At 43.5% G+C, this 14636-nt stretch overlaps 1 protein-coding gene across 2 annotated transcripts in view; it reads left to right on the plus strand.

Moving 5' to 3' along the window:
* The window catches only part of Peg10 (paternally expressed 10), an 11395-nt gene extending 1919 nt beyond the window's left edge, over positions 1–9476 (plus strand). For both annotated transcript variants that reach the window (NM_001291250.1, NM_001291251.1), the window contains 1 exon segment: positions 4886–9476. In NM_001291250.1, the coding sequence (NP_001278179.1) occupies positions 5010–6071; positions 6071–7234 (2226 nt within the window). In that variant the 5' untranslated portion in view covers positions 4886–5009 and the 3' untranslated portion in view covers positions 7235–9476.
* The last annotated feature ends 5160 nt before the right edge of the window (positions 9477–14636 follow it).

Here is a 14636-nt window from a genome sequence, read left to right on the forward strand (position 1 = left end):
CGTGTTTGAGCCTGGCTGTCTAGCCCCGCCCCTCTGCTGTTTCGCTGCCGCGCGGTTTTTGATTTTTGTCCACTGGTGTCTAATTGACAGATAATAAATAAGAACAATTAACAGCAATGGTAATTAGAACTGGTGTTCATAAGCGCTTTTAATAAGTGCTTTGCGGTATTAAATAAGGTGCTCTCGCATTTGAAATTCCCGGTGATCGATTGCGATGGGAACTTTTTAAAGTGACGTCGCTTGTGCCCTTAAGGTAATGGAAGCCAATGCGTTTATTATAAATAAAGAACAAAAATGTTGATGTGTCTTGGCGTTCAGCTTTTCGGGGGGGCACCAGTGGACCTCCTGGAATCGGATGCTTTGGGGACCCTCAACAAGGCACCTAACCTTGTTTTGGGGACCAAAGCAAGGGACCTTATGAACTGTGTTTCTGGGAGTTTTAAGCGGTGGACTGGTGCTTCTGGCGTGGCCTCTGAGCGAGGAGGGGGCATCCGTGTGCCCACGAAGCTGGGATTTTCCCTTCGCAGCTCTAGGGGTTAACCCTAGCTGGCCTGGCTGCATGTAATAAAATTGTGCGTGGCACACAGTAGGCGTTCATTAACTGTTAAATGAAGAGTCCACTGGTTTATCTGTTATCTCGCTTGGTGTCTGCAGGTCTTTTCTATTTTCTTGTTCCTGTTTCCTATGGTGCTTTGATGTCCTGGATTGTGTTGCTGCCTTATCTCACTCACCTCTAAAAGTTTCTGTTAAAGAAAAGTACGTATTTTTGAGCTCCAGTAATGTAAGCTGTAATTATAAAACCAATATTAATTTAAATTATTCCAAATAATCAGCTTTTTTCATGAAAAGCTAATTATTTAAATATTCCAAGTAATTAGCTTTTTTCATAAAAAGCTAATTATTTGTTATTCCAAATAATTAGCTTTTTTCATAAAAAGCTAATTATTTCAGTTATTCCAAATAATTAGCTTTTTTCATAAAAAGCTAATTATTTGTTATTCCAAATAATTAGCTTTTTTCATAAAAAGCTAATTATTTAAATTTTGGGCAAGTGGGTTAGTAATGGTACCTGTTGGCATTTAAAATTTGTGTGATGTAACATAACGTGGTTACATTGCAAAATATAATTGTTTTAGCTGGCATAATTAAATATCTGTATAATTAAGATGTACCTTATAAAAATATGGCTGAATGAAGAAATTTAAAAACCTGGTTCCACATACTAAAAAGTATGAGCCTGAATTTTTTTATGGGGAGAAATGGGGGCTTTGGTTCTATTCAATTTCCCCCCTCCAAAATAAACAATCTATGGGCAGTAGTGTACTTATAATTACAGCTTTAATTAAGTCTGCTTCCTCTTTGGGAATTTTGTATTTGCACATTAAAGAGGTTAAAAATATTGGTAAAATGCTTATTAATAGGATTATCATTTTAGAATACCCAAAAGTTTGGAATTTGACAATTTCAGACTAATTGTTGCTTAATGGTGTTTCATTACTTAATGAGATATTTATATATGGTGGTTTTTTTGGCAACTGTTGCTCTTTGGTGTGTGTAGGGGATAGAAGTGTTTAGAAGCCCTTGTGAAGAGTCAATAATTAATCGATTATTATTTAATTCCTAAATAGACTAAAACTGAAATGTCTGTCATATATAAAGATGACGTCTGTCCCAGGCAGTTTGGCTTTGTGCAGTGTCACCTTTGCATTTGCAGGAATGGGACCGCTTGACCCCACCTTTTCTTAAATTCAGCCCCTAGAAGGGAGAATTTAAGGAGCCAGGTATAAATGACATTAAATCAAAATGCTCTTTTGATCACATTAACTCGTGCTGCCCCTGCTGCAGTGTAAACATTTTCGTACTAGTGCTCACTGTTAAGCTGCTGTCCAGTACCTAATTACTTTTAAGGTGTTTCAACTACTGTACTCTGTTTTGGACTTAGGGTCCCGCCCTAATAGTACAAGCTTGAAGACCTCAGGTGTGATATTGGTGCAGCTCAGAGGTCTTAAACTGGTGACGTGGAAGGCCATATAAGGTCCTGAATTTGTTTAAGCAGCCCTGTCTTAAAATTTAAAAAAAAAGCCTGAATGTCTTGGTGGGAGGGGCATAGATCCCTAAATTATACTTGAGCCCCACCCTATATTTTACCTTCAGCCTCTTGTCACTTTTAAATTATTGCCCTGTTTAATAAAGGTATTTGAGTTTTATCCCTTATTGATCTTTTGTTTCCCTAAATAATATATTGATTGCTTGCTGATGTCCTAATGTGATTTCTGCCCCGTGGTTCTTTATAGATGTTGATAAAGCCCCACCCAGGGTCTGTGATTGACAGTGGTCATTGTTGACCTTCCTGATCTAGGTCAGACTGCACCAGGCCATGCTGCCAATACAATTAAGGGCTCCTGTCTCTATTTTAAAGTGTTAATGTCTAGATGACAGAAGTGGTACATTAGTTACCTGAACTATGTTTATTAGTTCTTTAATGGGACATTAAAACTCTTTAATAAATAAAATTTACATTACGTTGTAAGTTTATATTGCCAGAGGTTTTAAACTGGTGACCTGGAAGGTCATATGAGGCCTTGAATTAAAGATCTTTAAAGACAGTATCTTTATAGAGTTGGAGATGAGAATGGATGTCACAGGTTATGATGTGTTTATTGTGTTTTCTGATTTTTTTTTAAGGTTGAATATTTTATCTTGAATGTCAATTATTTATTGCTTTCATACCAAAAGTTACTAAAACGGTTAAGTAGCAGGGTTAAAATTAAAATGGCACACTCATCCCTGTCCTTTAGGGATCTGGCTTGATGGATGACCTGCCCTCCCAGGGGTCACATCAGCAGGACAAGACAGAGAGAAATTGTTTGGGTGCTGAGCTAGGAGGGGGCGGGGCCTGGGGGTGCTGAGCTATGAGGGGGCGGGGCCTGAGGAGGGGTGTGTAACATGAAAGGCTGATTGATATGCACAGTAATCATGTTTGATTAACCTTTTTTTATATTTTTCTTATACTGTATTGGTTTATATTAGATATTTTCCACCTAACTCTAACAAATCTTTTCCTTTTGGGCTTTATGTAATTTATTTAGTGCCCATTTTTGCCCTCACAGGTCAGAGAGAAGCAAGTTATATTGTATTTTAAACTTTTGTTTATTTAAAGGTTTTCAACTAAACTTTTAAATGCACAACTATATTTTAAACTTTTTAAACTTTGATATGCCATGCCTGTAAACTTTTATTGAACTTTTTAAATTAGAAAAATTAATTATTTTTTAAAAATTCAGAACTTATAAAAGAACTTTAAAAACTTTTGAAGTTTTAAACTTTTGAAAAGTAAGTTTTAAACTTTTGAAAAGCTTCAAACTTTTGAAAAAGTGTTAAACTTTTTAATTAGACTTTGTTAAACTTTTAAATTCGAAAGTTTAAAACTTCCTTTAATTTTAATATAATGTTTTTAATTTTTTATTTATTTAAATTTGCCAGATTTAGAATTTGAGGTCACTGAAAACTTTTAAATGATTACATCACTCTAAATGTATTTAACCCTATTTTCAGCAAGAACACAGGCAGATGTTTTATTATGATTTATTGTCATCCCTCATAATTGGAACACCGGCTTTGGTCCACTTGCCCTGCCTCCATGCATATGGGGGGGTGCAGCCTTACCCCACCTATCACTGTAAACCTTTGGGGGGGCCCCCCCGCTGACAAATCTTAATTGATGACAAGGGATTGCAAACTGGTGACCTACAGGACAAATAAAGCCCTGAGTTTTTTTACTAACATGGTATTTTTTTTAATATATTTTTAAATATCTTTATTTTTTAAATTTTTTTTAATATTTTTTTTAAACTTTAAAAAAAATTTTTTAAAATATCTTTAGATAGGCAATGGATGCCCTGGTTGCTATAGTTGCAGCCCCCCCCCATTTACACAGAACGTTATCTTCCTGTTTTCTAATTGATAACTTTATTAATATCAGTTAACAGGTATTGGACATGTACTGTGCAATTTATCTGCATTATTTAATTAAATCAAAATAAATTTGAAGTATGCTATTACTGGGCCTATTTGTGGGGAAGGTCCTGGGTATAGCTCAGCTCTCCCTGGGAGGCACTGGTATTTGTTGAAGAATCTGCATAAGGAAGCTCAGAGTGACACACCTTGCTGTCTAGTGCTATCTCTGCCCCATGGAGAATTCTCTTTGGAAAGTTAAATTATGGTCAGAAAAGTAATTAGTAATTTTAGTGTTTACAAAAAAGCAATTAGTAATTAGTCTTGTGATTTTTGTGACGTTGGTGCTGTTGGATTAGGATTAGGTCATTAGGTACTTTTCTGTAGAGGTAGGCCTGAGTTGTGACAGGTGGCCATGTGCGTTGTGCTTTTAATAGCCCCCCTCTTTTTGTGGTATATTATTGGTTGGAATATTTTCTATGTTTTACCTAACTCCTCTAATAGGAAGAGTTACCATTTTGACATTGTTTGGTATCCATCTTTGTGCTGGAAGTTTTTTGCTGTGTTCCCTTGATACAAAAGTGCTTGTTTGCCATGTCTCAGCATTATGTTATAGTCTGCAAAGATAAACACGCTGATGACAGAGTGCACTATTGTTGAATTATAAGAAACAGGTGACTTTGAAGAGGAATAGATCACTTAGAGAGCCAAAGCTGATGTGCTTTATTGTCTACTGTCCTGATTGATAGCTTTATTCTCTTTTGTTCTGAGGATGTTTGCTGTTTATCAGTGGTCATTATCAATATGTTCTTTGTTCATTAATTATTAATATGAGCCAGTAGAGCAAGAGTTTCATGCTAATTGTCATGTTCTTTGCATTATGCTGCTTTGAATGCATATGTTAAATGTGGATTCTTATGTTCATTTACAGAAACAAGCGAGTTTTGAAACCAAGGAGGAGGGGTGGAAGAGGGGGCCCGGATCCCGGCCTCCAGCCCCAGAGGAGCGAAGCCACACCGGCACCTGGGAGGTCTCCTCCCACCCCAGCAGTGCCCATGGGTCTTGCTGGCTGCCCCCCACCTCCCCCTCCCCCTCCCCCCAACAACAACAACAACAACAACAAACCCAGTGGCCACAAGAGCGCCTGCGTGCCCAACTCCACCGAACGCAGACGCGATGAGCTGTCCGAGGAGATCAACAACCTGAGAGAGGTGGTCATCAGGCAGTCCGAGGAGAACAGCAACCTGCAGAGCCAGGTGCAGAAACTCACCGAGGAGAACAGCACTCTCCGCGAGCAGGTGGAGCCGACCCCTGAGGATGACGAGGATGACATTGAGCTGCAGGGCGCTGCGGCAGCCGCTGTCCCATCCACCCAGACCGAGGAAGACTGCCCAGAAGAAGACCTTCCAGAGAAGTTCGATGGCAACCCAGACATGCTGGCTGCTTTCATGTCCCAGTGCCAGACCTTCATGGAGAGGAGCACCAGAGATTTCTCACTTGACCGCGTCCGTGTCTGCTTCGTGACAAGCATGATGACCGGCCGTGCTGCCCGCTGGGCTTCCGCCAAGCTGGAGCGAGCCCATTACCTGATGCACAACTACCCAGCCTTCATGATGGAGCTGAAGCATATCTTTGAAGACCCCCAGAGGCGCGAGGCTGCAAAACGCAAGATCAGACGTCTGCGCCAGGGCATGGGCTCTGTCATCGACTATTCCAACGCTTTCCAGATGATTGCCCAGGACCTGGATTGGAATGAGCCTGCGCTGATTGACCAGTACCATGAGGGCCTCAGTGACCACATCCAGGAGGAGCTGTCCCGCCTGGAGGTTGCCAAGTCGCTGTCCGCTCTGATTGGCCAGTGCATTCACATTGAGAGGAGGCTGGTCAGGGCCGCCGCTGCTGCTGCACGCAAGCCGCGCTCCCCGCCCCGGGCGCTGGTGCTGGCTCACCACCACCACCACCACGACCCCACCGAGCCTGTCGGGGGTGCCCGCATGCGCCTCACCCAGGAGGAGAAGGAGAGACGTCGCAAGCTGAACCTCTGCCTCTACTGTGGGAATGGAGGGCACTACGCCGACAACTGTCCAGCCAAGGCCTCCAAGTCTTCACCGGCGGGAAACTCCCCGGCCCCGCTGTAGAGGGACCATCAGCGGCAGGGCCAGAAATCATAAGGTCCCAAGATGATTTAGAGGCTCACTTGCAAGTGATGCTCCAGGTCCATCTCCCGGGCAGAAACACCCTGTTTGTCCGAGCCATGATCGATTCGGGTGCTTCTGGCAACTTCATCGATCATGAGTACGTTGCCCTGAACGGAATTCCGCTGAGAATCAAGGACTGGCCAATCCTGGTGGAAGCGATCGATGGGCGCCCCATAGCATCGGGCCCGATTGTTCACGAAACCCACGAGCTGATCGTCGAGCTGGGAGATCACCGCGAGGTGCTGTCCTTCGATGTCACTCAGTCTCCCTTCTTCCCCATCGTCCTTGGGGTTCGCTGGCTGAGCACCCACGACCCCAACATCACCTGGAGCACCCGCTCCATCGTCTTCGACTCCGACTACTGCAGATTCCACTGCCGGGTATACTCTCCGATTCCTCCCTGTGTACCCGCCGCGGTGCCCCACCCGTCGCTTTATTACGCTGTAGACGGGTTCAGAGTCTACCAACCAGTCAGATACTACTATGTCCAGAATGTGTACACTCCAGTAGACGAGCATGTCTATCCGGATCATCGGCTGGTCGACCCTCACATTGAGATGATCCCTGGAGCACACAGCATTCCCAGTGGCCACATTTATTCGCTGTCCGAACCGGAGATGGCAGCTCTCCGCGACTTTGTGGCCAGAAACGTGAAGGATGGGCTGATCACCCCCACCATCGCACCAAATGGAGCCCGGGTTCTCCAGGTGAAGAGGGGGTGGAAGCTGCAGGTGTCTTACGACTGCCGAGCTCCAAACAATTTCACCATCCAGAATGAGTATCCTTGCCTGTCAATTCCAAATTTGGATGACCAAGCGCACCTGGCAACTTATGCTGAATTTGTTCCTGAAGTGCCAGGATACCCATCCTACCCTGCCTATGCCGCCTATCCCACCTACCCAGTGGGATTTGCATGGTACCCAGTGGGACGAGACGGTCAAGGAAGAGCCCTCTTCGTGCCTGTCATGATCACTTGGAATCCCCACTGGTACCGCCAGCCTCCAGTACCCCAGTATCCGCCTCCGCAGCCGCCTCCTCCACCCCCACCACCTCCTCCGCCTCCCTCCTACAGTGCCATGTGAGTACCTCACATGTCCTTTAAGATCTCCACCCTCCAAGTTCATTCCTGTGCAGCTTCTCAATCAGTGACTGTGCTAAATTGTGCTACTGCATCTTCAGGCCACCTGAGGCACGACCTCTCTGAAAGGCTACTGAAGGTCAAGGCCACCCTGAACTGGTACACATTAAAGCACCAAAAGACCCTCAACAATTCTGGGAGCCACAGAATGCCAACAAAGTATCTCTCAGTTTTGAACCTTGACTGCCAATTTTACCGCTGCCAAATTTTCTCTACAGAGAAGCTGATGCACACACAGGAGATGCTGATTTCTTTATGGAGGGGGAGACAAGAAGAAGGAGGACCTGACCTTTCTTACAGTTTCGGTCCTCTACATTATCTGAGACCAATGCCTTACAAAGGAAGCCACAATTAACTGGTGCAGTGTGGAAAGGCTTCCGTGATCCTCTTGCTGCACCCACGGGAACTTCACCATCTTCAAACTCCACTTTCATGGCTCCTTAATTCTCAAGGAACAGCAACTGGACTGGCTGTCCTAGGAGCAGGCAAAACCCCTGCAACATGGAACCCCTCAGGCCTGCAAAGGAAGTGCTCTCTCAGACAGACTTGCGTGTTAAAGAGCATGCCTTCACATCCTGGTGCAAATCACATGTACCCAAGAACTCTGGCTTTGACACAACATCTTACCATCACCATGCCAGTAATGGCTTCCATACAGTGTTACCCTGGCAACCAGAGAACGCTGGTAGCTCCAAGCGTGTTAGGTCTTTGTCAGACTGTGACCACCTCTCAGTCATAAGACTCTTCCACCGTATACATCTGGGCATTCCATCCCCTCTTCAGGTGAAGCATTAGGATGCGTAGAGAGAGGAAGTAATTGAGCACCCAAACCTGTGCGTGGGAAGAATTAGAGCGCTGGACACTGTCTTGAGAATCTACGCTTCAAAATGATCAGAGATTGCCAGAAAGCTGCCAGAGGATGAAAGGCCTCAGGACCCAACTCACATGACTCAGTCCAGTGACACGTCTTGTGTCTCCTGGATGCTCTGTGCTGAACTGGGACTGCCTGACTTCTTTTAGCCTGGTCCCTTGCTACCACCTTGACCCATTTGTCTAACCTCTCTCTGTTTAATTCTTTACTACTGCCGTCAACCCTGCTGCAGGATGGGTGCCACCTTCCTGCCTGGTTGCTGAGACTCCATGCACGGAGAGGAAAGAAAAGCAGGCTGGAGGAAGCACTCTCCCATTGCCAAATCAGTTTGAGCAGTAGGAAACCACATGATTACATTTCTAATTGCCTGTCATGAAGAGGAGTATCTACGGTGAAGTTTCCCTTCTCACCCTCATTATCACCCCCCTTATCCTTGCATGCTTAAATATTTTAAAGTTTTAGCTGTAGTAGCATCTTTTACCAGTGTTTTAAAGTGGTGACTATGCTGTCTGAAATTTCCATTGGATTATAAGGTGTACTGCCCAATTCTTACTTAGACTAAACAAAGCTAACATCCTCAATCTTCAATTTTAATAGAAAAAAATCAATATTATCAGTTGGGCCTTTGAAAATCACACAAAAGGATAGACAAGTTTCAAATTGGCTAACCTAATTGGCTATTTAGTTCCAAACAACTTTTCCTAGCTTTCTTCAGTGGAATCAGAAAGCTTGTCGGTCACCCATGTGTTTTAAAGTAATTACTTTGGAAATGGTGCATTTGTGCTTCTGGACTATGGTGAAGCGTTACTTCAGTTTACCTCAGATCTCACTCCATCCTCCATTTGAATTTAAGTGGTTCTGTGTTCAATTTATAGTTATAATTGATCTTCGAGCTGCAGAGTGCCCCTACACGGGCAGGTGCCTGCAGCCCTGACACGTGCACACGGACATCTGCCACCGCTGCAAGCAGAAGTCTGGAGAAGTTCGCCAACAACGGGATGGTCAGGGAGAGCATGCTGATGTGGGTTCTCAGCTCACAAAATCCCTGACATGCATTGGACTGTTTTCTGAAGCTTGTAGTTAACTTTTGGCAGTGTGTACTATGCTATCTTACTATCTATATTATCTATAAGTGTTAGATGTTAAGGATAAGTATTAGAGGTTAAGGATAAGTATTAGAGGTTAAGGATAAGTAATCTTAATTCTATAGTATTAAAATTTAGATAAGTTTCCTTTCAACTGATTTGTTTTTGTTGATCAAATTTATGTTATTTGGCTCTTTTAAGAATTTCTTTTGTCATTTTCAATAAAAATGCTTTTTTTTTTTTTTTTTTTTTTTTTTCATAAAAAACAGGTTGTTAGGAAAGGAGCAAAACAAAACAGAAAGGAGATAGATAAATCAAGACAGCTACATCAAGTAGGAAAAAGATCAGATTGTAGTTGCTAGTTGAGCCTGAAGAGAGAAGTAGCTGAGGATGTTGGAACAGGAAGTTTACATACATTTTTGAAGGGTCAATTTAGTTTGAGCCAGGAGGTACTGTTTTGGATATCAGTTTGATTAGATCATGTGAGGAAATACAGTGAGCTTGTACAGCAGAGGAGGGGCGCATCTCTATGGTGCAGTCTGGAATTCTGTTCAAGTTGCAGGTACCTCTTAGACTCCTGAATTGGTCCAGCTGTCATCCACCACAGATGCTGTACATCTGATTTGTTCCACGACTGGCAACAGAGAACAGCCTCCTGGAAAGATCTGCGCAATCGTGAAAGACCACCTGAAGAAAGAAGAGCCCAGTGGGGAGCCACGTTACTTTTGATGGGATTGAAAGTTCTTTGTTGTTTCAGATTGTAGAACACTGTTATATTGACCTGTGGAACACTGCATTGTTTTAATTTCTTTATGTTATCATTTTAAGCAGTTGGGGATATATATTCAATTATTTTAGGGTGGGAGGGACTATTACATAATCTTTAATGGGTGGGATTATTTAGACAGTTAGGATAATATTAGGTATTAGATATCTCTTGAAGTAAACACATATACTTACTTATCACCCCTTACCCTTGAATTGTTACCTTTAAGATTTCCAAGAAATTCAGAAGGAACTGAAGGGAGTACAGCCTAGTGAGAGCAAATTGGACATGGATAAAACCCTATGGAAAGTTCAAAGATAATTAGATGAATAATTGAGCAAAGGCCCTAGGTATTATCTCCAGGGATCAGATTGTGAGCAAAACCTTGACAGTTACGGGATGGATAGGTACCCTTTGAGAAATTGTTGCTGAGTGAATTTGATTACAGCAGATGGTAAATATTCATGGAAGTTATAGCAGAGTGACCCTTGTGCCCCTGTCAGCAGCCTTCCTACCCCTCCCCTCTTCCCTAACCCTATACTTCCTACCCCCCCAACCCCTACCCCTTCTTCAATTTATTGCTGTATTCTCTTTATATATCTCTATATTTACTTATAGTGTATTGATGTTATAACAATTCAATAAAGATTTAGTGGTTAGTGCAAATTGGTCCTGATCATTTCAGCGCCCACCAGCGTCAAGGGCATGGGTGGGGGTGGGTGGAGGGTGAAGGAGGGTGGAGTGGTGAGGAGGGTAGGGATGAGAAGATGGGATGATCACGGGGTAGGAGTGAGGGATGGGGGAAAAGGGGAGAAGAGGAAAGTTGGGAAGGGTGGGGGTGAGATGGTTTGGGGATGGGGTGATGTATAAACACATCAATCACACATCTCAATATCCTACATAAAGAACACCTTAGGAAATCAGCCTACATATTTCAGTTGCAGCACATTAACATGTAGTAAAGCAACCAGTGAATAGTGGCTTCAGTGACAACAGATGTTAATATAAATAATACTTGGACTATTAGAAATTCACTGAAAGGAGCGTGGAAGGTGGGAAAGTTGGGGGATGTGGGGACCAAGAAAAGGGAAAGGGGGAGAGGGAAGTTGGGGGAAAGGGGTGGGGAAGATGGGGGTGGGGGTAAGTTTGGGATGGGGTGACGTATACAGAACACACCAGTCACACAACTTATGAACCCAGAATATTAACATATACAGAAATCAATAATGACACAACAAATGTTTAATATAACCTGGCATACTACTGGATATTTATTAATAGGAGTGGGGGAGGCGGGCTAGTGGGAGAGGAAGAGGAGGGACTGGAGGGTTAAAGATAAGAAGAGAGTGTGGGAGGGTGGGATGAGGGTGAAGGTGGTGTGTAATGAACACAGTACATCCATCACAGACCCCAAGGTCAGTGTTATACCCAGAATGCCCCGGGAAGTCAACCAATTTATTCTAGCTGCAAGACATTAACACATATAATAAAGCAGCCACTTAATAGTGACTCCAGTGATAGGAAAAACCTTTTAATATCAGTATCATTGGGAATACTTGAGATAGTATTAGTAGGCCCGTGGCAGGTGGGACATTGGGCAGCGTGGGGGAAGGTAGAAAAAAAGGGGAAGTGGGGACGGGGCGGGGCACAGGGTGAGTTTGGAATGGGTGGTGTATGAAGAATACATCAATCACACACCAGCTCAGTGTGTACCCAGAATACCCCAGGAAATCAATTTATGCCACCTGAAAAACTAACATAAAATAAAGCCACAATTAACAGTGACTTAATCTCATATGATGACTTGTTAATAAGAAGGGGCGGGGAGACAGGGAAGAGTGAGGAGAAGGGTGGAGGTGGGAAGAAGAGAGGAGGAGGTGGGAAGAGGGGGTGGGGAGAGAGCGAGTGGGGTGCCTTTGGGGCAAGGGATGCCATGCTGTATAAAGAACGCTTCAGTTGGACGTCGGATCATCTGCAAACCCCCAGGAATCAGCGAATGTATCCCATCTGCAAAACATTAACCTATATCACCAATGCATAGTGACTTGAGGGACACAATAAGCTTCATTTCTAATATTAATATTACTTAGATTGACTGAGGCCTATTGGAGGGATTATGGGGAGAGCAGGGGGCGATTGGAGGAATAGGGGGAATGGTGGGACTTAGCACAGTGGGGCATGGGAAGGGGCTGACGTGGTCAGAACGGGGTGAGTGTAGGATGGAGGTGGCATGCAAAGATCACGTTGTTACACAACCCAGGATCAATTATATTCCCAGAGTGCCCCAGGAAATCAACTCATTCACTTCAGCTAAAAAATTTTATATAGATAGATAGATAGATAACTTAATAATGACACCACTGACCTGACAAGCTTTATTTCTTCCATCAATATTACTTAGAACAGTTGAGATCTATTAATTGGTGTGGAGGGAGATTGGGAGGGTGGGATTGGGGGAGGGATACAATCACATTACATTATTAATGGTATACCCAGAATACCCCAGGAAGTGAACCAATACATTCCAGCTACAAAGCATTTATATATATAATAAATCAGCCAATTAGTAGGCTCCAGTGACATAAAAACATGCATATATATATACATACATACATATACATATATATATAATTTGATCTTTATTATTAGGCATAGGGAGGGCGGGGTAGAGGAGCCAGGGCAATGGAGAGTGGGTGGAAAGTGTACAATACGGTGAGTTGGGGTGGGAGTGGTGTATAAGGAACACATCAAGCACACGACCCTGTATCAGTTATATACACAGAACACCGCAGGAAGCCAACCAGTACATTCCGGCTCCAAAACACTGACCTACGCAGTAATAAAGCCATCACTTAATCAGGCCAGTGACAGAATGCAACAGACTTTATTTTTAATATCAATATTACTTCAAAATCTTGAGATTTGTAATGGGAGAGGGGAGGATGTGAGAGTAGGAGGAAGTGGTGGGGGTCAAAGTGAAGGTGGGGGATGGGAGGAGGTGTTGGGGAGGGTGGGTGTGGGGGTGACTGTGAACGCAGGGCTGTTGCGTATAGATCACATTAATCACATAGTCCAGCACTGATGATGTACTGATTCCAGAAAGTCAACTAATGTATTCGAGAGGTAGAACACTTACCTATGAAATAGAGCCACTCATTAACAGCCATCACAAACATATTACAACCAACTTTACTTCTGTACCGGTAGTACTTGGAATATATGCAATTTATTAACTTTTGTGATAAGGACGAGTAGGAAGGGCAGTGGGAGAGAGTAGGTGAATGAAGGGGTGGGGAGGGCAGGGGAGGAGAGGATGGGGGGAGGGGGAGATTGGGGAGAATTCGGGGTGGGCCTGTAAACATCACATGAACCGTACAATACCCAGGAAATCATCTCAATAATTCCATCTGCAGAACATTCGCATCTATAATAAAGTTATCAATTAGCACTGATTCCAGTGACATGGTAGACTTTATTATCACTACTTAGAAGAGTTGAGATTTATTAATTAGAATGGGGAGGATGGAACAGTGGGGAGAGTAGGGGAACTAGGGCTACAGGAGGTGAGGGAAAGGGAGATGGAGGACAAGGTAGGGGCGGGGGAGATCTCATGAGTTTGGGATGAGGCGGGGCTTATAAAGAACACGTCCATCACACTGCTCAGTACCGGTGCTATACCGAGGCAACTCCAGGAAATCAACTAATATAGCCCAGCTGCCAAAGGATAACATATCAAATAAAGCCACCAATGAATAGCAACTCCAGGAATATAACCTCTACCTTTACATCAGTATTACTTGTAATACTTGAGAATTATTAATTAGAATTATTAATTAGTAATTACACTCTTGTAGAAGGAGAGATATTGGGGAGGGGGTCTAGAAATACCAGAAGAATGGGAAGAGTGTGGGAATGGGGGTGATTTTGGGGTGCAGGATGGTGTGTAAACAGCACGTCAGTCACAAAAGCCAATGTCACTTATATACCCAGAGTAGCCCTGGAAATCAATTAATATATTCTAGCTATAAAATATTAACATATAAAATAAGATTATCTGTTAATAGTGTCTCCAGTGATACAGTAAGATGAGCTTTTAAGTACCAGTTATCCTCGGTAGCCCGGAGATTTATTGATAAGACCAAAGCGGATGGGACAGCGTGGGAAATGAAGGGAAAATGGGGGTTGGGAGGAAGAGGGGAGGGGAAAGGTGGGCCCCGGACAGACAGGGTGGGGGGCCAGGCAGTGGGGGGGGGGTGAGAGGGGGGCAGTGTGTAAAGATTACCTCAAACACAAACCAGTATCAGCGATGTACTTCGACTACCTCTGAAACCAACGATTTCATTTACGCCGGCAAAACTTTAACATATGAAGTAAGCCAGCAGCGAGAACTCCAGGCCAATATGGACTCAGGTGGTATAAAAAGCTATATTTCTAACATTAATTTTACTTGGAGTACTTGAGATTTGTTAACAGAACTAGGAGGAGTGGGAAAGTGGAGAGAACGGAGCAGAGGATGGGGGTAATACAAAGAGGTGTGTGCCGGATGGGACAGGTTGGGAGGGGCAAAGCAATATCATAAAGAATACATTAACCATATAATCCAGTAGCAATGATATGTCCAGAG

Source organism: Chinchilla lanigera, unplaced genomic scaffold (assembly GCF_000276665.1).
Source record: "Chinchilla lanigera isolate Chin_1 unplaced genomic scaffold, ChiLan1.0 scaffold00031, whole genome shotgun sequence".
NCBI classification, from domain to species: domain Eukaryota; kingdom Metazoa; phylum Chordata; class Mammalia; order Rodentia; family Chinchillidae; genus Chinchilla; species Chinchilla lanigera.